At 33.6% G+C, this 26,069-nt stretch overlaps 3 protein-coding genes across 3 annotated transcripts; 1 reads left to right on the forward strand and 2 right to left on the reverse strand.

Annotated features, from left to right (window-relative positions):
• Positions 1-4,427: 4,427 nt before the first annotated feature.
• On the reverse strand, positions 4,428-14,088 carry LOC125048842 (transcription factor 23). The gene is made up of 4 exons (XM_047647761.1): positions 13,900-14,088; positions 12,628-12,715; positions 11,778-11,925; positions 4,428-5,181 (listed from the first exon to the last, which is right to left on the reverse strand). Exons 1-4 carry the CDS (start codon positions 13,991-13,993, stop codon positions 4,909-4,911), a joined length of 603 nt encoding a protein of 200 aa, XP_047503717.1. The 5' UTR covers positions 13,994-14,088; the 3' UTR covers positions 4,428-4,908.
• A 4,781-nt stretch (positions 14,089-18,869) lies between these two features.
• On the forward strand, positions 18,870-20,435 carry LOC125048799 (glucose-fructose oxidoreductase domain-containing protein 1). Its single transcript, XM_047647697.1, has one exon. The coding sequence runs from the start codon at positions 19,020-19,022 to the stop codon at positions 20,220-20,222; it is 1,203 nt and encodes a 400-aa protein (XP_047503653.1). The 5' UTR covers positions 18,870-19,019; the 3' UTR covers positions 20,223-20,435.
• A 124-nt stretch (positions 20,436-20,559) lies between these two features.
• LOC125048800 (10 kDa heat shock protein, mitochondrial-like) lies at positions 20,560-21,187 on the reverse strand. Its single transcript, XM_047647699.1, has one exon. The coding sequence runs from the start codon at positions 21,024-21,026 to the stop codon at positions 20,715-20,717; it is 312 nt and encodes a 103-aa protein (XP_047503655.1). The 5' UTR covers positions 21,027-21,187; the 3' UTR covers positions 20,560-20,714.
• Positions 21,188-26,069: the final 4,882 nt, after the last annotated feature.

A 26,069-nucleotide genomic window follows, 5' to 3' on the forward strand; every position in this document is an offset into this window, starting at 1 on the left:
ACTCGAATGTCAAATACGTTACGTTACGTTTAATACTCTGTCATTGTAGAGCTCTTGGCTCATTAGTCCAGTTTGAAGAAATGGTCGTAACTATGCAGGCACGGATTGACATTGAATGGATTGACAATGAGCTAATGTCATTTTGTAGGTTGATTGATGAGTCGTAAAGGTTGAAATTATTTTGCATATATCGTTCATGACTCAGCTAAAATTTGTGTTATGCGGACTTTTCCACTTTAATGCAAAAATAACTAATTACACAGGGTATACTTGGTTTGTGTTTCCAAAATATTTAATCTGTGACCGAAAAACAACGCCTTCGGCGCAAAAATTACATTGTACACAAAAATTATATTGATTACTTTAGAATTAATTTTATAGTAGAAAATAGAAGCATGTCGCATGGCTGTTTCATTATTACTTTAATCTTGATCCAGTCTTGCTTTGTCATTAGTGGAAAGTCCAAATGTCTTACATTGAAAATGTTTAACAAAAGCTTTTAGTTAGACTTTTACTTGAAGTCATTAAAAATACTGGATAACCTTAAAACCATTCTAGCTTTAAGGCACTAAACGGGACATTTTATAGTTTTAAATTCAGATGAAATAATTAAATGCGTTTTTATTTGGTAAAAGATATAAAAATTTCCTTTTAATTTAATAGAACATTGTGAAGATTCCGATTGTACCCATATCTATATTCTATAGTGTAGAATGTAGAGTCTAGATAATGCTAGATTTTGTATCTGTAGAAAAACACGTCGGCCGAGCCCTTATAGTATTATCGATCGTTCTTTGAGCCAATATTCACATAACCATTAATTGCACAAAATGTATTCGAAATTCAAAAATATCCTTAAATGTAGACTTAATTTTTTTATACAGACCAAAAAGGTTGCAGTGTATTCGTATACCCATAGACAAAATTAGATTTTTAGAAAATGTTTGTACCCGGAAATTAGATTTTGTAGCTATAAAGCAATAATTTGTATGATATTATCCTAGTGTATTCCTTAAAATAGTTTTTATATTGACATTGTATAAACATTGCGTAACTATAATATTTATTGTAATACTGGAGATAGGCAAGGTATTGTGAACAGTAAGGACATTGAAAACGCTCCATCTTTTGTCTTCTATTAAGAAGACAAAAGACTGTCTAAGAAAAAAATCTGATGACGATGTTTTATAAAAAAAATAGTTAAACATTTATTTATACAATTAATTAACTAATTGTTTTAAGATTCAGTCAAGATAAACAAACTATTTGACATATCGAAAATTGACAGGTTTCTATTGCCCTTACTGTATTCATTATCTGTGGTGTAAGCGTGAATTAGGGAATCATCGCTGTAGTTAATTTTAGCGTAATTATTTAATGAAATTTACCAAAATGTTGCCTCGCTTAAGTTACAATCATGATTTATTAGTTCTTAACTCATTTGTGTGCTCTGGCATAATATTATTATGATTAAATATATTTATGTCAACTGATATAACATTCACCAGAAAATATGTTTTATTTAACCCTCAGCCTCACCATATCACATAGAAATATCCGTTACATGCATCAAATGGATGGACCCTTGGATGAGATTTTTTTATATTGAATTAAAACCTATAATATAACTTGATAGAAAAAAAAACGTCGTAGTCTTGACGTCGCCATAGACTCTACATTACATATCATATCCCTGTGGCCGTACCGTGACAGGATTCCCGACAGTAGTCGAATATTATCTAGTAGTAGTAGAAATAGTCTAAGCATTGAACGAAGGCCCCAGTGACTACGGTCGAGAAGTATATATCCTTAGCGGTCGGAGTATCTTGTCAGCGCGTTTCAGAGTATGACGTCGTTCTGTCTTGTTTCGTGTTTGTAGCCGAAGATAATAGATGTCGCTGCACAGTGTCAGTCCATGCTTTGTTTGAGATACTCTTTATTTCTTTTAGTGCCTTGGTTTTAAAGGCAAAAGTGTTTTATAATAAATTAGACTTACAATAAACCTGCACACTATGGTTCGCTTTGGTATTTTTAGTTTTCAGTTAAAATTATCAGTATACTAAAATCTAAGAAAAAGTTAGAAATAATTGTGTGTGTTTTTAATTATTTTAATAATAAAACAATTACATATTATTTTTTTTAAAAATAAAAGAAATCTAAAAAGTTTGGTCCCTGTGGCAGTGTACTTTTAATGCTGGCAGCATTTACTCAATTGTGATACTTATTCGCTGATAGTGGAAATTACCAGCTCTGGAGTTACCAGTAGTCTACCAAGCGCCAACTTAAATCTTTAGTTATCGCCTGTGCACTAGAACCCCACGACCCCAGAGTCTCTCCATAGATAACAGAAACAAAGTTGAAGGGCACTTGTATTTTTGTCTTCTTTATATGTACGAGATTGTCTTCTGTGGTTTGTTTACGTTCATAATCATTCTGTACTTATATGAATTAGGGTTTTCCTATTAAAACTACATAGCTGGAATAAAACTACGCTTCCACGCTCTAAAGAAATTTTAAAATCCATCTTCAACGCTGCTCCTTTGTACGAATACTTACACAACTTATTACTGCTAATCATTAAAACCTTAGCAGCCCCTTAATATTACTCTCTTAAGTATTACTCATATAGGTACTAAGCACTAAGCACTAAAAATAAAGTAAGTACTAAAAGTATTTTAAGTATCGAAACAATTCGTAAGTAATCAAACATTTTTATATAAATGTTTAATATAAAACCTAAATTTAGTAAAAAACAAAGTGATATACTTACGTTATGAATATTATTGATCCTTAATCCGTAATTTCCACACTTATTTTTCTATTTAAAGCTATTTTTAATGTAACAATGGATTGATTAGGTACCCAAAGATCGCTTTACAGAGGTATTTACCAGTACTTTAACGCATTTAATCATAAACAATTGCAAACGTTGTAATTAAAAGTATATATAGCTACACGGTAAATGTAAATGGGAAGTAAAGAATCGCATTTATCCTTAAAAATATGTAAAGTTTGTAACCAAACTCCTCCGAAACGGCTTTACTGTGAACTATTTTTATATTATTTATACCCCAACATGATAAAGGTGGCTGACACTTTATTTCTGATTAATGATTTGAAATAAAAAAATCCAATTTACTCTAAATTTTCACCTTTCCACCGTCTTATACCATGTAATAGCTATATTAAATAAAATTAATAAATCAGTGGCGCTACAACCTCTTTAGTTCTGGGCCTCAGATTTCTGAATCTGTTTCATGATCATTTTTCAGTCTAATAGGCAAGTAGCCTTCTGTACCTGACACATGCCGTTGACTTTTTGGGTCTAAGACATGTCGGTTTCCACACGATGTTTTCCTTCACCGTTCGAGCGAATGTTATGCGCACATAGAAACAAAGTCCATTGGTGCACAGCCGGGGATCAAACCTACAACCTAAGGGATGAGAGTCGCACGCTGAAGCCACTAGGCCAACACTGCTGTAAATAGCGATATTAGTACTGTAATAATCTTAATTTGGCAATGAAACGTTTGCCAGGTCAGCTTGTAATATAAAATGATTACTAAATCGCTTTGTCTCTAACAAAATTAAAAAGTCCCGACGTGTGATATTTTTTGCGGACTATTTCGGTTTGTTTTGTCAGATCCTCGGGAAACTATCACGTTACCACTTTGATGCCGTTTTGTGAAATAAGCGCAAACGTTTGGACATCTTTGATTTTCTAAATATCAAATAACATTATTTTCGTCCCAAACCAATTAGCAGAAGTAGTAATTGGTATTATCAATTACGTGATTTTATGGAGTACATACTATGTAAAGATATAACATCAAAGAATAGGGCAGTTATCATCTTAATAATCGAAAAAATACTAGGTTTCCGATTTTTTAATTATACTCGCTAAATGCTTTGGCTAGGTGCCAAACATGGATAGAATGTAATTTGTAATCACTACATGAAGATAATAATCTCAGCCGAGAGATCAGTGGACGCATTATGATAGCAAATCGCTAGCCCTAGTAGATATTTCCGATCGCGACTTCTTAGAAAGAATACCGTAAAGAATATGCTTGTTATGTACAAAATTCTGCTGCGACCAGTGCTTACTTATGATTCTGAAAGCTGGGCCTTTAGCAAGAAAGACGAGCTTGCTCTCCTTTGTTTCGAGCGGAAGATTCTTCTCCAAGGGGCTGTATAGCCGTTGATGATGATGATGATATGATCAGCTATATGATGCGTACTATATGATCAGTGTGCAAATTTAACGAATTATATAAATGATTCATGGTGTTAACTGTTATATCACTACGTTCTCAGTCTCATAGGTTAAGCACTGAAACATAAACTAAAATTCATCATCAAACAACAGATCGTAAACATCATTTGTTTTTGACAGAAATTACATGGACGCAAAGAAAACAATGCAACAAAGTAATACATATATTATTTATTTTACATATGATCATTTTTAGTTTAGCATTCTATCGATCACCGTAAACTACATAAATGCAAATATTATCGTTATTCTTTCGTTAAACGCTGTATTTTTCCTGTTTTCACTTTTCCTTATTGCAATTCCACCCTATATTTTTCAAGTTTAACATATTCGACTAACCCGACCGCGTAACACGGTAATATTAAAAAGATCTAAAGGTAAGATTCATAGACGAGACTTAGTGGATTTCCGTTGGTAAACTGTAGGCAAAAATGAATTGGTTTTTGACATTCGGGAGTCATAAGTCAGTTTCAGAATCGTACTCTATGTGCACAGATAGAAGAGATTTTATTTTACACTACATAGATTTTTGATATATAAACCTTCCTCTTTACTTTAAATTTACGTAATGAAAATCTGTTGCTATAAGAAATCTTAGCTTAGGTCCTTTGAATATATATTTTCTATACAATTTAAATATTATGCATGACATCCGAAGAATATGCGTTTCTCGTTTCATAATAATTCTCCTTATATCCATAATTACAATATGTATTAGAATACGAAGGTTCTGCCGCTTCATCGTAATTTCTCTCTTCATAATCATTTTCCGAAAAGTCCTGTTGATAAGTTTCCTCGCCGACATCTCTTTGGGAACTTCGGTTTGTGTTTTCGTTATTTAGATTCCATCTTTGCGAAATTGTGCAGCTGAGCGCGCCGCCATTTTGAAATGTAAACGGCCATGCCTGAAACAAAACAAATCTTTAAAACAAAATTGTTTCATAATCTATATATATAAATAATGAAAATGGTCTTCGTTTGAGGCTCAATCACGCCTAAACCACTGATCGTATCATGAAACTACCACCATTCGATGCGAAATTTTTCCTAGATGGTTTATGGCTATTTATTTATTAAATTCCAACGTTCCTTCATTTTTTTATTGCTGTTTTACTTTTATGAAAATTTATCCATACGGACTTCACCGCGGAAACATACGGGGAGGCTTCCTAGAACCTCTAAACGTCAACATCTGTTAAAAACTCGATTTTCGAAATATTTCAATTTTCTTAGCGGGAAGTTAAAAAGAAGAATAATAAAAATATGAAAAAAAATAAAATAATGAAACATAAAATTTATTTTAATTCGTCCAGCAAAGCGGGCGCGAAACGGCTAGTATTGTATAATAAGATTTCTATCGAGGTACACCTATTTCTTTTTACTCCGCGAGTTCACACAAGCTGCTTGTTAGTTAGCTATAAGTTATTAGTTATAATATGTTTGTTTATTTTTGAAGTTGTACTTCTTTAGGCGCGTTATGAAAAATTGATGAGAGTGAAATTTTACGATGCGCGCGCACCTGTGACACAAAATTGGCAGTGTGATATAGCGTGCGCGAGCGAGATGGGAATAAGACAATCTACAAGTAAAAAGAAATAGAATATGCGTGAAGCTAACATCACGCATATTCTATTTCTTAGCTTAGCAGCTTAACAAGAATTTTGAATGACCATGACATCTGACAATGACATTTACCTTTTAAACAAATATAGGAGTTTTAATTATTGTTTAAAATATTTGTGAAAAAACTGTGCCAACCTTCCTGAGTGCTTCAATACAATTGAGGTTAACTATCCGTATGTATTATCGAGTATTATTGTTGATTAAAACTGAAACATGAACCATTATTCATTGCTTTTGTTTATTGCGTTTGTTACAGCAACTTTTTAGAAATATTCTACGACCCTATATATCAATAATTGAGAACAAAGATTTAAGCACGAATACTAATAAGGAGAAAATGAAGGCTTGGAGCGAAATAACAGAGAAGTAAACATTTTAATAAGTACCTGCATCTCAAAAAAATGACCACATTATTTAATCAAAACATGTAATTTTTCAGATTTAATCTAGCAAATATAAGGACAAGATACAAAAAACAATTGATGAATCAGTGGAAGTGCACTAAATTGAATACAAAAAAAGAGTTGTCATCTTATCGCCGTGAAACATCAAAAACTGGAGGTGGAACAAAGCCACCATCACCTTCTCAAGACACAATGGATATGGCAGAGATGATACCGCAACGGTTTGAAGTAGATTTCAATGAATTTGATTGTGATGGTGTCGAGGTAGGAATGTTAATTATAAATATGATGTATGGTGATGTTCAAGGTTCAACCTTTCAAGCATAGGTATATGCTCACAACAGTACTTTATTCCCCTACAGGGTAGTTAGAGATATTGTAATACCTCAAAACATCCATGTTGCACTTGTAGTACCGAAACTCTGTCCAGCCAGAAGTGAGCCCATTCCCACTTATAATGGACAGTGGGTATAATACACCTTAATACCTGAGTGCGAACCACTCACCATGATACTTAAATTAATAGATGTTATTTATATATTTCAGGATATTACAAATAAAATCATTTTGGAAACAATTGATATCCCAAAAGCAAATAAAGCCAACAATGACAAGGTAATAAATCAGTTTTGACATAACTTGAATACTAAAAAAGCCAAACAAAGGTGTGCACAACAGTGACAACATAACTTAACAATTTCATTATTTTGTAGGATTAAAGAAAGGTTAAAGAAAATCATGTCGAATTGAACAACAAGAATCCCCAAACAACTCCAAAGAAACCTACAAGGAAGACACCGGTATTATATTTAAATTATCTCTATCTCTAAATAGAATAAAAGAAAGTTGCTATCCAGGTCTGTAGCATGTGCTACAAATTATATTATTAACACATTTATATAATTACATATATTAATATAAATGTGTTAAAAATTTTATAATATGAATTTTAAAAAAATTTAAGTTTTGCATGGACAGAGCTTAAATTAATATTCTCTTATTTGTTGCAGAAGCAATTAGTAGTTTTATTTTGGAGAAGCCTCGTAGATGCACAACCAAGTAATGATTAATTTAAAATTACAAACCAAAATTCTGATGAAGACATTAGAGTCACTTAAAAATAAATAGTATAATGAAATAAAAATGTTTTAAAGATAAATAGTGTTTTATTTGTTTAATGTAAGAGAATAAAAATAAATATTTATTTAATTTATTTTTCAAATGTAAACTGAACTTTATTGACTTTAATGACTCCTTTTCCAGTCTTTGATTATTTAATTGTAATTAATTATTTGCATGCAATCAAAAACTATTTTTAATAATGCCAAAGAAGTATAACTTCTTACGCGCGTACATAAGTACACGCACCCTTTTTTTTTTATTAATTGTAGAATTATTGTGTAGTTCTATCGTATTAGTAATAAGTGTAGAGATAGAATATTTATGTGGGAATTAAATAAATAACTTCTTGATCTTACTGTGACACATAAAACACGGATATGAGTATATCAAAAGGTTTTAGTTAAGTATATTTTCTTTTTACAAATAATATTCGTAGGGACCTCACACAGTGCCATCGGATATCATAAGTGTGAAAAACACTTGTTTGACCCTTCCATAAACAAATAAACACGTGTCCGGCCTATTTTTATGAATTTATGAACAACCAAAACCATAAACATTAACATATTTTCAATAGATGATAAATGCATATGCGTATTCATTTACATTACGAAAATTGTCAGGGAATGTAGAATGTTCTAAAGGTGCGCTTACACGAGGGCAATAATTGCTCGGCGACACGAATGGACCGATCTGGAGCAATTAATTGAGCAATGTCAATAAATTCAATAAATTTCAATAAATTATTTCGGCGATATTGCTTCTAATTGCTCCATATATTTCATATCGCTCAATGTCGCAGATACGAATTGACGAATATCCAATGGACTTGGAAATTCCTAGCAATTTTTGTATATATCTCTTTCGCACTTGTTTGTTTTGCGGCTTGCCGTCTTGCTTCCGCGGGGAGAGCGAGAGGTCTAAATAATAATAATTTCTAATTACTTTATGCAATAGTAATTCAAAGTCTGTTCGTGACATTCTAGTAAATTTTTTGAATAATATATCATCTAATTTTTTACACGATGAAAATTGCGGCCTCTTTGCCAAAAACGATCGCACTCAGATACGCCCATTCCTTTTCTTTCTTTTTTGTTTTTGATTAATAATAAAAAAGCGCTACAAGCCACCGCAGCAAGAACAATGTCGTCAATAGCGAGCGAATACTGAAATCCTCGTGTAGGACAGTATTGCCTAGTTGATGAAGTTGCGCCATATCGCTCAATATTGTATTGCGCAGTATTGATGCTTGTTGCCGTTGCCGTAAATTGCTTGATGTAGTCGTGACGTCATAATTGGCGAGTATTGACTAGAATTGAGCAATTTTAGTTGCCCGTGTAAGCGCACCTTAAGACGTATCTTGCCTTAGCTAGATTTGAATGCCTTCAAAACCAACCAGGCAGTGTTTCACAGATAAAACATGGATTTTAAAAACAACTATATGGGAATGACCAAGAGGAAGAAGGAGAGGGCGCCCTAGAAAAAGGTACAAAAAGAAGATTTATAAACGAATGGAAAAAGAGTACCATACATGCAGAGGTTTGTAAAAAGGTGGAGGAGACCTTAATCTAGCTTATGTGGTCTCTGGCAGAATGACCAGTGATGTGGAACAGTCTGCTCCTCAGCATAATGCTGAGCCAGGGCCAATTACAACCACAACACACACGCATTACACACTTAACTTACTACAACCTATTTTAACCCATATTGCTCACGTATCCCACTATTAGGTACGTGTTACACCAAACATACTTCTTAACACTCTCATTTCCAAGGCATTTATTCTACTTTTATTCTGTATCTGCCAAACTGTATGAACCAAGGCTGTACATTTTGCTCACTCAGGCTTTCTTAGGTTTATAAGCGTGGCGATAACCTTAATCATCGGAGTTACGCCCCGAGAGTATAGCCAGAGGCATGAACTCACTTCCACATTTACATTACATTCATTTAGCATTCGTTTCATAGCAATAAGCATTAAATTATTGCGCATATATTCTATTGTACGTGAGTGGTTAATATAGAGTAAATATCAAATCCTCTTTTATTTTAACCACCCAGGTGACCCGTGCCGTACACCCAACATTCACTTACGTACCTTAACGTCGGTATAAGCATTTCCCTATTTCTGATTGAGCCTTAAATGAGATTTCCTGGCTACACATAAAGGAATGTAACCCATCTAACTAAAAGTTTTAAACAAATTTCGTTTAATACTGTCAAATCAATCGTAATGTTTTTTCCGGCTACACTTTTGTTTAAAACCTCAAGGCAAGGAACAATAAAAGTTGAGCATCTCTTAACGTCCGGAGATAAATTTTATTTATACCAGTAACAGCTGCAAACTTTTGGTCAGCGCGCGCGCAAACGACTGTTTGTTATTGTTATCTTTTTGTTTCTATCTTTGTTCGATACCACGTTTTGAAATGTTTTTCTACCCTTTATCCATCTATATAGACCATTATTTATTGACATATTAAAAGATATAAAAGGCTCTAGAAAATTGTAGTAAGTTATTTAAAAAAATAATAGTATCAATCTATCAGCTGTTTTAGACAGATTTAAAAGCAGAGTTGAAATCATTAACATTGTGATTGGCCTCGATACCTAAGGACTTATTAAAAATATTTATATTGAAGTTCTCTAGGACTGGAGTTCTATTTCTTATACGTAAAAGATGTATTTGTATTATACAAATAAAACAACAAATGCGTCGATTCAAACACCGTATCCTTCTACGTATCCTTGTAATGGTGAAGGAATTTATATAACTTTATATTTTTATGATTTTTTTGGCACGTCTGGAAGAAATGTAGATATAACGTCTCCTTTACTATACTGTTATTAATTTAATTACATGTTTATTGTGGGCAAAAACAATATAAATAAATGTAGATAACATACACGAAAAAAACGCTTTCGGTATAAAAGTTATATTTAATATGACAGTTTTCCGAAATCTATGGTCGGCAACCATAACCACAAAATCCATAAATTTAAACGATGAACGAGTAAAAACTTAAACCAAAATTGGTGTTTATATAAAAACTAATCCTACCATTGATCAATCGCTTCGCGGAACGTGCCTCTAATCTTCCGTTGACAGAATTTAGTCCCGATGGCGTTTGGCAAAGCCAGTTATTTATTGTCACTTTATAAATGCTAGACTCGACGACAGATAATAAATTGTCAACAATTACTCGATCAGCGGTCTATTAGTTTTGTTTAGAGAAATTGTACTTTGATTTAAATTAGGTACGAAGTTCTAATACAAATTAAAATTATAATTAATAACAATTTAAAAAAATCGGTTGTCTGTAAAGTCGGTTTACACTTTACTGCCGATAGTTAAACGTGACGTCATAAGAAAATTTTAATTTTATTTGTTTGATAGATATTTTGCATGGATATAGAGAAGGAGGTACATTTATTTGTACGCATATATACAATTGTAAATTTTTGACATAATTGTAGCGGAGGCCGATTGTGCCTCTTTTTCGCTCGTTCCGCGCTCTCGCTTGCACCTCAAGCTTTAATTGGAACGCCTCAGAGCAAGGTAACACCGCTTGCGTCATGTTTTTTCGTGCGTGCAGCCGGCTCCATCAAATTATAAGACATTGTCACGTCAAATAACAAATGAAAGAAATCCCAAGGTATATGACTTCTGCGCATCATGACACTGAAATCGGCTTGTTTCCCAGACTAAAATATCAAGAAGTTATGCTATCTTATCCTATCTTTGCTGGAGGAAAATTCAAACAGGGGTCGAGGCACCCTTAAAATATAATCTAGATATATCAATTACCAAGGTTGTTAGGTAGACGAAGAGCGTAAAATAACGCTAGGGAAATATTTATATATAATATTAATGTAACGCTTTAGCCATACTAACATCGTTCTTGTGGGATAATTTCATAACGAAAAACTACTAATGTATTGTTTGATAATTTTGTATGGGTATACGAAGCTGGTCATACGATAATTTCGATACATAATAACCAATATATAATATACAGTTTTACGGCCCTATTACGATATCTGGTTGCGAATAAAGTAATAACCGCCGCCCATGGACTCATTCAGGGCTAGCGGGTATGTTGCCGACTTTCGGGGAATGGTACGTTCTTTTTTTGAAGGCCCCTAAGTCGTAACGGTTCAGAAATACCTCCAATGGCAGCTGGTTCAACAAAGAGCTGGTGCGTGGCAGAAAACACCTTAAAAGTACCTTAGGAACGCCAGGCGTCGACATGCAGAGGATGGAGTTTGGCATTCTGCCGTCTGCGTCGATGATAGTGGAATTCAGCCGCAGATAGTAGACCCAACAATTCTTCAGAGGCAATTTAAATACTTACCAAACTTAATGGATGCGGCGGTGTATGCTGTGAGCGTGGTTCGTGGAGCAGTGCTCGTAAATGAGCTATATACGACGCAGCTAGTCGCAAAGTATCCAGCTTCGATAGCTTGGTGTCTGCCGGGACCCAGGGTAACGTTGTTTTTAATCTGATGTAATAAAAAACATTGCTACAATAATGCGTTTAAAAAACAAAAGAAATCGATAAGATTCTTTTTCTTAAACTAACTCAAATAAGATTAATTTTGTAAACATAAATCTTCTGTGTGTATGTTTATAATTAAATTCCTTCTAAACGGCTGAGCTATTCTGATGAATTAATCAATTTTAATGTGTGTTGAAGTTGATTTGAGAATGGTTTAGATTTTATTAGATATTTTTTGTATTTAGCCAACAACGTAAGAATTAACGTGTATTTTAGGATTTCTAAAATAATTCTGAACAATTTAATTATAAATCTTCTTGGTATATTGTATTTTACTATCAATATTCATCGGAAATTTTGTTACAGTGGGTACTTTTCCTAACTCCGTCGGTTTTCGTTTAAAGAACTAATTACAATAAAATATTAAAGACAAATGTTTCACAGATTTTTTTTAAATGTAACAGAAGTTTTTTTAGTGTTACGGAGAACTGTAAATCTAATTCGTTTTAAACTGTTGAACATTTTGGTTATTATTTTACTAACAAATAATTAATACTACGTCTACTTAATTCTTTAAAATATTCGTTAAATAATGGTTTGTTTATACATTTTCTACGTTCTAGTGTATTCGGTTTCTCCACTTTCCCTAAAATGGACTATAATGGAATACCATAAAAATCAAATATAGAATAAGATAGAATCTTACCGGCAGAATGCCTTAGATAATACTCGCATTCGAGCTCGTTCCCTGGCATTAGCTGCGTTCCTGTGTTGAGGTTCCTGGCCACTTCTCCCTGTTGCAATAAAATAAAATAAATTAATCTTTATCTAGATATTTCCAAGAGTTTAAAAATGGAATACTTATGTCTGGGTGGTAAGTTCTGACCGGAATATTTAAAAATAAAACCCTTTATTAAATAAGAGTTTTTATCGTTTCATATTTCATATTTAAGATTAATAGTGTATTGTACACGTCCTTTAAAAATATTAGATGTTAATTATTGTTGAAATTTAAAAATTATTTTATAGAATATTTAAAAGCAAGGTTAAATAAAAATTACCTGACTAATTAATGTGCAACACAGTAAATTTTAATGTTCATTCTATGGTAATTACCATCTATAATAATAAACGTCTAAATAATAATATAAATAGTAACTGAGTAAAATATATAAATAAACGATAGGTAAATAATAAAAGACAAAATTTATTAAAAAAACGAATAGTACGAAATTAATTTTTAAACACCTTTTAATTTAAAATTAATAATATATTTTTACTTTGTTCCAATCAAATAGAGGATAAGTAAAAAAATTATTAGATAAAATCTATTTTATATTTTCCCGCTGTTATAAAAGAAAATAGTCTGGTAACCATTGGATAGGCACACGCATTGGACAAGGTGAAAAGAAAAAATTAGTTCCCCACTAATGACTGGGCCAACACTCCCGATTGATAGGAGTCAGAAGAGACAGCTTTGGTATTTGTCAAAAGAAATGCGGAACATACTAAGCAGTAGATTATTACATCTGTTGAAGTGTTATTATTATTGAATAACTATCGCTTATGAAAATATATGAGTACTAGCCGTTTCGCGCCCGCTTTGCTGGACGAATTAAAATAAATTTTATGTTTCATTATTTTATTTTTTTTCATATTTTTATTATTCTTCTTTTTAACTTCCCGCTAAGAAAATTGAAATATTTCGAAAATCGAGTTTTTAACAGATGTTGACGTTTAGAGGTTCTAGGAAGCCTCCCCGAATGTTTCCGCGGTGAAGTCCGTATGGATAAATTTTCATAAAAGTAAAACAGCAATAAAAAAATCGTTGGAATTTAATAAATAAATAGCCATAAACCATCTAGTAAAAATTTCGCATCGAATGGTGGTAGTTTCATGTCGATACGATCAGTGGTTTAGGCGTGATTGAGCCTCAAACGAAGACCATTTTCATTATATATATATAGATTATACATACCAGAACTTGACTGTGTATCATCAAAGAAGAAATCATCGTCATCATCATCTTTCTTATCAAACGAAGGCGATTTATGTACTCTTTTACGTGGCATTTCACAAAAATCACTTCACTACACAATCAAGTCATTAAGGGGTGTTGTTCCTTCGTGATGAGTACCGTGTATAATTCAAGATGCGTCGGCGCAGGGCGGGCGGCGTTTTGGGCGGCGCTGATGTAAGCCCCGCCCGAATTTCAGGATTATTTATTGGGCTTGTAATTTTTTTTCTTTTATAACCAATATGTGAATTTTGAAACAAAATATTATTCACTAGTTTAGTTGCACTTAACGGTTCATTATTAAAAAAGGACAAATTGTACGAGTATGTTATCTATTTTATTATTTCTAAATAGAAGAGCTGTGTTGGCGTAAGCGTACGCCTCTCATTCCTGAGGTCGTAGATTCAAACCCCGGCTTTCAAAAACTTTTATGTTTATGTGCGCATTTAACACTCGCTCGTGCGATGAAGGAATCTTGTTAAGGATACCGGCTGGGCTTAGACGAAAAAAGTCGACGGCGTGTCTCAGGCAAAGCTGATCACCCATTTTCCACCCAAGAAAAATTATCACGAAACGGACACAGAAATCTGACGCGAAAGTTGTAGCTCCAATGGTTTTATTAAATACACAAATTATATACCAATGCTAGGTTCACTGTTGTTCGCGTTTCTTATTTCGAATAATATGTATAATATGTGTAATACAACATGTTAAAAACAGACCAAAGAGATCGGACCTCATAATACCTATGACTTAATGCTATGATTAATTTTGAAGGTATCTATAAATATATAACAACCACGTGACATTTATTTATTTCTAAAAAGACATCAAATATTTCCCTGGTAGAAAGAGATTTTATTAGAAATTTCAACTGTCGTTTTTAGTATTCATCTTTACTTATTATTTCTGTTTCCAACCAAAAACTTCCACAAATATTTCAAGATCATAATTAGCTAAATCAGTCCAGCCATTCTCGAGTTTTAGCCAGACAAACGCATTTTTGTATATACAGATTTTTCGGTAAATTATCATTGTATAATAATTTCCTTTCCTTGAATGGAGACCTCGGAAGAACAAAAAAGCGCGCGGCGCCCCACCGACTAGATGGACTGGCGACATCGTCAAGGAGGTTGGCTTCCAGTGGATACAGAGAGACCAGTGCAGGGCGTACTGGAGGCCTACGTCCAGAAATGGAACAAATAAAGAGGCTGATGATAATGAATAATTACTACAAATCATAAATGTTTAATTAATATATCCTATTTACCTACAGCTCGCTTATCTGCTTCATTTAATAGCGTATCTCGCTCTAACAATTTATATCTAACGTTTACAAAATACACAACAATCTTCTTTCTTACCGTAATTTCGTTTATTGCGCTCTTAATGTGGTTTAAATGTCTATTTAGATTTCGTTTGTTTGTCATTATATTTGCTAATTTGTAATTACTATGTTCTAATATAATTGATGTGTGTGTGAAATTTATGACGTCATATTTTATTGCATTAATTAAGCATTATTTTAGAACTTATATATAAATAATATTAAATGTATACAATCTACTTGATGGTTTACGATTTACGTAACAAATTTCTCATCACAAAACGATTGACAGTTCGGTACGCGGGGTCACATCCGTGGAATTCAATACTTTTTGACACCACGTGCTACACACACCACTTACTTTGCTTCTAATAATTAAAATAAGCGCTACCTCTGTGATAGTCTGAGTTTATTCGGGACTTCTGAGTAGACTTTTTGACAAATAATAAAAATGTATCACTCAAAGAAGAAAAAACTACTTTGATGATTAGTTTGGTATCAAACATTGTAAAACATTAATGTACATCAAAGACGTATTTGTTTTTCGCCAGTGAGTATACGCTGTAAAGTCTGTACATTTAGATTATATATGAACACGAATTTGAATTTCGAATTTGTTTATTTTTATCTTGTGACAATTATTTTTTTATGAGAATAATGGTAGGGGAGCCCAAGAGGGGATTTCGGGATTTACTAAAGCGCGGCAGATTAATATATAGGGGGATACCTTGTACCCGGTTAAGTACCTCCACAAAATATGAGGCCCATATATAAAGCCGCACGTGAAGGAGACAGGATCAGTTTAGTAAAAAAAAATTGACCATCAGAAATTCCCGAGCGCGTCAGATTAAGGTAGGGTGAGTTAATTACATCCTAAAAAGTGTATATTCCACTAATCTGACAATTTGAGAGTGACGGAAAAAAAGGGGAGGGCAACAAAGTTGTAAAAAAAAAACGTCATCTCGACATTCTCGAGCGTAGCTAATTTTTTTTTATTTTGAAGGAAATAATTCAAGAATAATGAAAAATATATAATCTGACGATTTCCGCAAGCCGAAATAACAAAAATTCGTCGATAAAGTTAAATGCGTGCAGCTGCGTGATGCCTACATTTCCTTAAACCGATCGGAATCTACTAAACGGCGTTCTAAATATTTCCCTCAAAATTACATTTCCTGTGAATTTGAACCGATTCGGACCGATAGATTTTGAGAAATTTTGAAAAATCTTAAAAAAAAAAAGAAATATTTTTTTTTAAAGTGGTTTCTTTATCGATCAACTTCAAAAACTAATCCGCCTTTGAGCTTGAAAAACCACGTCGATCGCCACCAAGCTGGTCAAAAGCGGTTGATTCGTTCGAGAGATATCGTACACGAAAGAAACCCGAAAAAGTGTTTTTTCGGGATTACTCCGAAATTTGTGGTTCGATCAATTAAAATTGCAAAATTATTTATGAGGATGATAAAACTGCGTCGAATGCCGCCAACCGCGTGAAAATTGCTTGATCCATTCAAAAGTTATTGCGGTTTGAAAATTCCAAAAATAGTGTTCTATGAAACTTCTATCAGACTTTCGAGCTGGGAGAGCTCAAATGCATAGAAATGTTATTTCTTTGAACTCAGCGAGCTCAAAATATCAATTTTAAGCGCCCAGGAATGGAATTAGCTGGAAGTTGCAGGGATGGCCCTTTAGGTGAACCGTTTTTCTATTTTTTTTTTGGCAGATCAGGCGAATCCCTCTAGATAATCGTCAGATTATGAGACAGTACGTTTAGAACATAAAGATGAACCACATATATCTTAATCTGACGCGCTTGAGTATTTCAAAATTGTGATTTTTTTTTGCAAATTAAGAAAATGGCTGTGGGTTTGCGTCCCATCGAAATCGTCAGATAAGTGAATGAGAGCTTTTTTTTGGTGCACTTAACACTCCCTTAGAAAATCTGACGCGCTCGATAATTTTTTTTTTTTTTTAATTTTCAACCCTTAAATACAACCACCCGCATCATGCAAACGATCAGATTAAAATACGTACATTATTAAAAATACGTAGGGCATAGATGCTATCAATATCTGACGCGCTCGAGGATGTCCATGCAACAGTTTTTTTTTACATATTTAACTATCTATAGCCGCTTCCCCCACCGATGAAAATGAATTTATCATATAACATTTTTTTCTTCTTTTTATCTAAGCTTTGCATCCCAATAGGTCTCTACGACGCTCGAGTAAATCCCCATTTAGCATCGTGGGCTCCCCTACCATAAAATAAACGTCTTTAAGCCTAATAACTTCGTTTTTGGTTTATTACAATTAATCTATTTTACCACGAATGAGTATTAACAATATCTTCCTATTTTCTTTCAGCCAAAATTACTTTAATAATGTCCGTTCTACAATTTCAATTCACATTGTCACCAGGCAATTTTTTTTTTTTCATTTACGTCATTCAATCCTAATTGTGGAAGTGATCAAGTACCAGTCAACTTCCAGCCGAGGTGTGAAGATTGCGGCAATTTATAGGATGTTGCTAGGGTTGTCATATATTCTTAATACAATTTTTAAATTTAACTGTTTACTATGAATAAAATAATATATTTATACAATAATGTTGACCTTGGGTTCGTCTACACGACTTCGTACGTAATATTAAACCAGCACGGAAGGAGGGTCCTCCCTCTTCAGTTTTAAAACTTAGTATATACTAAGTATATATATAGTATAGCAGTTTATTTTAATCAACAACATGTCACCATGTAACATATTTTTATAACAACAGAAATGTTATTAATACTTTTACAAAAAACTCCTCCTCTTTAGTTTTTTTAGTATTTTTTTAAAATGTTATAACTATATCCGGTCCATTTGATGATAACTATTAAATTGGGATATTCATATCATGATACCTATATTACGGTGAACATTATTTATATTCACAAAAAAAACCGCTTGAATTGTATTTTCATTTCCCTTATGGTTTAAGAGCCTGGAGCATTTTAATTGTGCATCAACTTTAAATAAGGTGTTCGTATGTCCTAAAGGCGACTTTCGTCTTATTAATTATTATTAACAGTTAGAAAAAATTAATTAATTTTAATAGCGACATCCCTACAGATCCAGGTGTAACACATCATGGAATGGAGTTTACCCGCTCTGTTCATTTTAAGCGCCATCCACTTTGACTTACGGCGATGCCCTAATGTTTTCTTAACAAATATTATTCTTTCTACCACTTACATGAGTAATATTTATTTTTAAACGTATAACTATTAATTAGCCTTGAAATTATTTTGAAATAATAAAATACAACATTTTGTTAGGTGTAGACGATTCAAATATGTAATAAAATCAAAAGACCTTTATCAATAACCTGTATAATCTGTGAGGAAGATATTAATGAAAATAATGACCTCTTTTAAGTAACCATCAAAAAAAAATTAAATTTTAGTATTTTATCACATTTTTAAAAACAAAAAAAGGAATTAGTTTCTACTTAGATTCTTAAATTGACATGGCAGTAGGCAGTCTTAGACCACTGACACTGAGTACTGACGCCAAACACCTATGTCAAATATCGAAGACATTTGAAGCTTGACAGTGGCATTAACCATTAAAAAAACAATAATTGTTTGTACTTTGTATAATTTGTAGAGAATTTTAATTTATTGCAATTAATGCGTTCTGTATCAATGATTATAATTATTCGATGAATGATAGTAGTAATGAATGACTATTGTGGCATAGGAATTTAAATAATGTTGCCTGGGATAGGTGTATTCGGAACGGGCGCAGTGGCCAAAGTATTAGTGCCATTCCTTCGTGAAAAGGGTTTTCCTGTTGAAGCTATCTGGGGTGTGACACTTCAAGAAGCCGAAAATGCTGCAAAAGAACTTAAAATATCTTTTTTTACAAACAAAATTGACGATGTTTTATTAAAGAAAAATGTAAACTTGGTATTTATAGTATGTGCCCCTAATCTACATGCTCAGATATCAGTTAAAGCACTTGGTATTGGGAAACATGTAGTGTGTGATAAACCAGCTGGTCTTTGCCAGGCTGAGGCCCTAAAAATGGTGCGTGCTGCCCAGTATTACCCAACTCTAATCTCCATTATAAACCATTCTCTGCGATTTTTGCCGGCTTTTACCCATATGAGGAAATGTATAGCAGATGGTTACCTTGGAAATCCAGGTGAACTAACTTTAATAGATGTGAGAGTACAAATGGGATCTCTCTTGGGAGACACATACAACTGGTTATGTGATGATACAATGGGAGGAGGAACACTTACGTTAGTTGGAAGCCATGTAATAGATTTAGTTTCATATTTAAGTGGTCAAAAGGTTGTTAAAGTTCATGGTATTCTCAGAACATTTGTGCAAGAGACTTCGAAAATTAATGGTATAAGAAAAGTAACTGCACCTGACTTTTGTACATTCCAATTACAAATGGATAAAGGGTTATTAGTTACTGCAACATTAAACAACCATCTGCCTGGTGTGTGTTTTCATCAAGAGATTTATGTTTACAGTAAAAGAGGATATTTGGTAGTACGAGGTGGCGATTTGCATGGAAAATTGCATAAAACTGCAGTTAAAGCTGGTGAAGAAGAAAGTAAAAGAGCACAAGATAAGGAAGATGTAATCTATGTAGATATTGAAGATTTAAGTTGCACATCTAGTGTCATACCAAAGCCATACATAAAAGGACTTTGCAAATTGATAAGTGCATTAAAAGAAGCCTTTTTACCAGTCAAAGAGCAAATGGACTGGATAAAAGAACCTGTGAGATCAGCTGCAACATTTGAGGATGGGCAGAGAGTACAGGCTACAATGGAAGCTTTGCGGCAATCAAATGAAGATGGTAGGTGGACTTCAGTCCAACTTCTCACAGAAACTCCAGACCCTAATCCAGCATTTTCTGCAGCAGTTAGGCGTACAGCTATTTCATTACAGTAGTTATATAATCACAAATATTAGCCATTTATATGTGCCTTTTTTAATTGTGGACTATGCTGTTTAAATTTGCCAGTATTATTTAATTTTATGCCATATTGAGTAAGCAAGAAATTGTACAAAAAGATCTGTAGACTGTGATACACAATAATTAGTTTGACAGGTTAATCATCAAGTTTGTCAGTGAAGATCTATGTAAATACAATATATTTAGTATTATTTTGTTTTATTTAAGCAATTTAAGAAAAGATTGTGTAATATTGAATCTAATTAGGTTCAAATTAACCTCTAAATTCATACATGTATTTAGGTTAAGGGACATTTAAATAATACACCATAATTTATAACAATATTATAATAAATGCAGAGATAACAGTAAGTTTCACAATTCCACTGAATTGAACATTACACAACCACAGCATACACATCCACTACCTACTATGAACTAAATCTAACCAAAAATGTAATTCGAAGCGAAACTAAAGCTATCTAAATTTAATTCTCAATTTTGGCCAAAATATCAGATTCTCTAAAAAGGTGGTATTCCTTCTCGTCGCTTTCCAGCGAAACTTTGGTGCCTCCGTATTCCGGTAAAAGAACTCGGTCGCCTACTTTCACTAGTACAGGAACAAATTCACCATTTTCTTTTCTTGCTCCGGGTCCCACGGCAACTACTTCTCCGTGAAGCACTTTAGATTGCGCTTTTTCTGGTATAACAATACCACCAGCGGTTTTAGTTATTGCTTCAGCCCTTTTAATGAGAACACGGTCCAAAAGAGGAATAAGGCGTTTCATTGCGTTTGCCATTTCTTGCAACGATAATTTTACTTTTGCTTGACGGGAAAAGTCAAATTATAAAAATCGAAAATCTAGAACTTTCGTAGCCGGCTACTCAGAAAATTCAATAAATTGCTACGAAAAAACTTGACGAGCTCGAAGTCCATGCGTTTTCTGTGTTGCCATTTAAGTTGAAAATAAAAACTATATTATTTAACCTAGATACGTCTAATAAATTTTATTTAAAATTACGATACTTATGAAGTTACGAAAGTAAAAATATATATATTTGGAATTACATAAAAATATAATCAAATAAATCAACCCAATTTTGAACAATAAAGCGTCACCTTTTGGCTGATAGAATAACTACGAAAGCGAACTCCCTCGCAAAATGCACGTTATCAAGTATGGACCAAATTATGTAATTAAACATTTTCATATCTACTCCCACCTAGATGGCGTTACTTGTCCAAGAAGCTAATGATCATTTTAAGTTATTATACTATGGTGATGTGAATTATGATTATATTATAACTAGCCGTTTCGCGCCCGCTTTGCTGGACGAATTAAAATCAATTTTATGTTTCATTATTTTATTTTTTTTCATATTTTTATTATTCTTCTTTTTAACTTCCCGCTAAGAAAATTGAAATATTTCGAAAATCGAGTTTTTAACAGATCTTTTGTTTTTATTAGCGGGAAAATTTTTCATAACAGTAAAACAGAAATAAAAAAATGAAGGAACGTTGGAATTTAATAAATAAATAGCCATAAACCATCTAGGAAAAATTTCGCATCGAATGGTGGTAGTTTCATGTCGATACGATCAGTGGTTTAAGCGTGAAAGAGCCTCAAACGAACACCATTTTCTTTTTATATATATAGACTAGCCGTTTCGCGCCCGCTTTGCTGGACGAATTCAAATAAATTTTATGTTTCATGATTTTTTTTTTTTTTCATATTTTTATTATTCTTCTTTTTAACTTCCCGCTAAGAAAATTGAAATATTTCGAAAATCGAGTTTTTAACAGATGTTGACGTTTTGCGGTTCTAGGAAGCCTCTTTTGTTTTTATTAGCGGGAAAAATTTTCATAAAAGTAAAACAGAAATAAAAAAATGAAGGAACGTTGGAATTAAAAAAATAAATAGCCATAAACCATCTAGGAAAAATTTCGCATCGAATGGTGGTCGTTTCATGTCGATACGATCAGTGGTTTAAGCGTGAAAGAGCCTCAAACGAACACCATTTTCTTTTTATATATATATAGATTATATTTTAGCATGGACTTTTGAGTGAGGAGCAGTGACGGTAACCAAAAAATGTTTTATATACGTTAGTTAATCTACGTTATTTAAATAAATAGCAAACATAAAAATCAGAAAGACATAAGAATATAACTTTTAGAAATCAGAATAAAATATATAAGTAATAAATTGATTTTAATACTGCATGGAGCAATACAATTAAGATTCAACAATGGAGCTTTATTAGAAATTACTGAATCTGTGCCCATAACTGTCAAGTACGCTCTCGGCGCCGCGCTGTGACCGCCGAAGGAATGTAGCCGGCGCCGGCCAGTCTCGGACACACCTGCGCGCGCAGCATTTACTCAGATACTCACACATACAGATCTTTATTCGGAATAACCACCTCTTGCTTGTTGCCTGTTGGTTCTTTGTATTATAAATAGGTGACCAACATTTTATTCTTCTACGTAGCATTAATTGTAACACGATACAAAATCATAGTAATTTGTAAATTTTTATGGTATAGCACTGCAAGAGTGTATATGTATATGAGTAATCTCGGTTATAAGCTTAAAATGCGATATGCGATTTAGTTGAAAAACTACAATTATCGAAATGAAGTTTGAAGGATTGGAAACTAGACATTACAGCTAATTCCTGAATCGGGTATGGTGTATGGACCTAGCAAACGTTTAATGAATGGTTTTCCCGCGAAATTCTGGTAGGGGCGGGGTGAGGGGAGATAAAACAATTAAAGCGCATGCATAAGAAGTCTTTGTCTTTGGTTATACGAATCACTATTATTGTTAAACCATGTAAATTGGTCCTAAATACAAATACATGCAATCCGATTCAAAAATATCGATATATTAAGGTCACTAACTACTATTGTACTCGTACATGTACAACAAGCTCGCGTGCGTATCACGATTTATGGCTCGTTTCTTTTTCAGCCACAATGACATATAAACAAGTCGATCGCACCATTGTTTAAACTACCTTTTAACATTTAATTGACATGCAATATGATAGCGTTAGCCTATAAAAATATTGTATAGAAAGCAGAAATACTAATATTCATTATTATAGTTTTAATAACTCTATGGCATTCTTTTACTTCAGTAATATGCAATAAAATAGCACTATACATTAAGGCCGATTTACATTATCTTAGTGTTTAGGAGAGTGCTTTAGGATAGTACTTTAGTTGAAACATGTAAACGCTACTTGCTTTAGTAAACGCTACGCTAAAGAACTTGCCTTTCAAGTTGTACTAAACACTAAGATTATGTAAATCGGCCTTAAGGAACTTTCCCATCTAAGTAATTTTTTTTTCTCTTTATGGCTCTGGCACGGTTTGTGCATTAGCAAGCGTCAAGACCAAAGTAATTATTAGCGTGAGTTGGATAATGCTTTTATTACCGCCTCTGTGCTTTGTGGTGCACTGTGCGTTCTTATAACTAGACCGCTAACGACTGCGTAAAAATTTCTATGAAAAATCTCAATTCTGTGCGTAGGCATTTTTTTTTATACAAAAATATTTGCAGATGTTAGCTTTTTATATAAAGTAGGAAAATAAAGCAGATCACTTACTTGTCCTTATAACTATATCAATGAAACAGACGCAGAAATGTTCATTGCTCCATTGTATGTGTGAACAAGTATGTAAAGTAAATTAACACGCAATCATACAACATACCCGTAGGATTTCATTGAAAATTTCTTGTTTTAAAATATTTAAAAGAAGCTGTAAAAACCCTTTTCAATGCATAGTAAACGATATAATGCGACTGGGTTCACACGGCTAAGTACGAACCGAATTTCGCAAACATCTGAATTATTCAGAAACACGTGCAACAACATGGTGACTATAATGTATATATTTTCTGGGAGAGAAATTCTATAGTTGATGTTAAACAATTATAACAGTATTAGCCATTTTATTTGCGAAAGAAGATTGTTGTGATATTTTTGATATGGTATACCTTTTCAAATAGAGCAGACAAATAAAAAAATGCACAAAATTATAATTGACAAATGGGTGATTGGCCCAATTGATTCAGTGTCCAACACAATCTGTCGACTTTTTTGGGTTGGACCCAAAGAGTGGAGGCACAGTTTCCTCACGATGTATCTACAACGTATAAGTAGCGGTACGAAACTCTAGCGCTGGCCGCTGACCGTTATTGCGCAGAAGTAAAAAATAAGGTACCTGAGGGGGGCTAGCGGAATGAAGAGCGTCGATTGGCTCTCCAGTCGCATTTTGTCCCCCGCGCGACAGTACACATGCGCAGCAATCCCCTCCACGTATCGGCCATCGCTAGACTTACGTGCCGCTGGTTATACGAGCGAATATTTGGTACAATACACGCAAAAGATGAAGTCAATTTAGAAGGTGGAAAGACCAAATTAAGGAAACAGCGGTGGTACATGGCAGAAAGTAGCACAGAGCAGACAGGAATGTCGGGATTTTGAGGAGGGTTTTGCAAAAAAAAACGGCACACAGATACCTAAAAAGAATGAGATGATAGATAGATAGATAGTTTAAGTGTAAAAGTATCTGAAATAAAAGGTTATCATTATTATTCCCTTTTAAAAAAGAACATAGTTCTACCTTATTTTAATAATTTGTTTGAACGTAAAAAACGCTGCGGGCGGACTGAAACAAAACTGTTGTGTCACGTATAAGAAGTGATTGTATGATCTACACATATAACTTGGATTAATTAAAAAAATATTAAGACATGGTCACAACATAAATAAAAAGTTGCGGTATCGTGTAGTAATAGTCTTACGCGGATGTTCAAATCGTACAAAATAACACAACAAACAGCCCACATTGTAAAGGCTTTACCGCTAATTCCAAACCTCTTTCACAAGCTCTTATTTAGGGGTTATAAAGCCTAAATTCCTTTGATCGCACACCTATATGTTCAATGTGTTTTACAAGGATAAATCGTTGTTCTCACGGCAACACAGGTGCGCATCCGGCTATCTCAGTCCCACGGAATGCTGGATAGAAATCGCGCTCCACCAATTACAATGATTTTATAAAATATTCATTTATATATATCGAGATATAGATAATATGTATGCTGTTCCAAGGATAAGAGTGTAAAATTTTTACGGATGAAACGCAATAATAATAAAATTAGCGTCCCAAAGATGTGCAGCGTTTTTGTCGAAGAGAAGGGAGAGAGCGATTAAGAAAGGGCGAACGTAGAATGAAGCAAATAGCCATGGAGCAAGAGTAGAGAGCAAGCAAGTGAGAAAGATCGAGAGAGAGAGAGAGTGAAATAGAGCGAACGTCGCATCACGCATAGTGCCATGGAGCGAGAGGTGGGAGAGAGCTATAGTGAGAAAGATTGAGAGAGAGAGAGGTTGATGTATTCGTTTAGACCAGGGGTCTCCAAACTACGGCCCGAGGGCCACATCTGCCCTGCGATTCTGTAACTCACTTCACGAACTCACACAGCGGTTTTCGCATCGGCGGTCTCTCTCAAATCAGTCGTGAAGCAGTCATTTTATGATTTGGCATTCTGATAAACAATAAAGTACAAGCTCCCACCTTTTCAGAATCGCAGGGCTGGCCCACGGACAGATTTTGTCCGGCCCGCGGAGAGCTAGCATACTTGAAAACTCCTTTTAGAGAACATATTTTTTATAGCAAATTAAATTTAGTTTACTGAAGTATTCTAATTTTATGTTGAATAATTATTAATATGACATCTACATTGATATCGTCATGAGCTAACTACTCATAACATTGTTGTAGGCTTATTGTTATTGTGATAGAAACAACTTATAATAAGCATAATGACA

Source organism: Pieris napi, chromosome 4 (genome assembly GCF_905475465.1).
Source record: "Pieris napi chromosome 4, ilPieNapi1.2, whole genome shotgun sequence".
Lineage (NCBI taxonomy): Eukaryota > Metazoa > Arthropoda > Insecta > Lepidoptera > Pieridae > Pieris > Pieris napi.

Excerpts from the sequence above, each read along its gene's own strand:
- LOC125048799 (XM_047647697.1), top strand. The coding sequence starts at position 19,020 with ATGTTGCCTGGGATAGGTGTATTCGGAACGGGCGCAGTGGCCAAAGTA.
- LOC125048800 (XM_047647699.1), bottom strand. The coding sequence starts at position 21,026 with ATGGCAAACGCAATGAAACGCCTTATTCCTCTTTTGGACCGTGTTCTC.
- LOC125048842 (XM_047647761.1), bottom strand. The coding sequence starts at position 13,993 with ATGCCACGTAAAAGAGTACATAAATCGCCTTCGTTTGATAAGAAAGAT. Across the intron at positions 12,716-13,899 it reads TGATACACAGTCAAGTTCTG|GGAGAAGTGGCCAGGAACCT; the intron begins GTATGTATAATC and ends TTATTGCAACAG. Across the intron at positions 11,926-12,627 it reads TTATCTAAGGCATTCTGCCG|ATTAAAAACAACGTTACCCT; the intron begins GTAAGATTCTAT and ends TTATTACATCAG.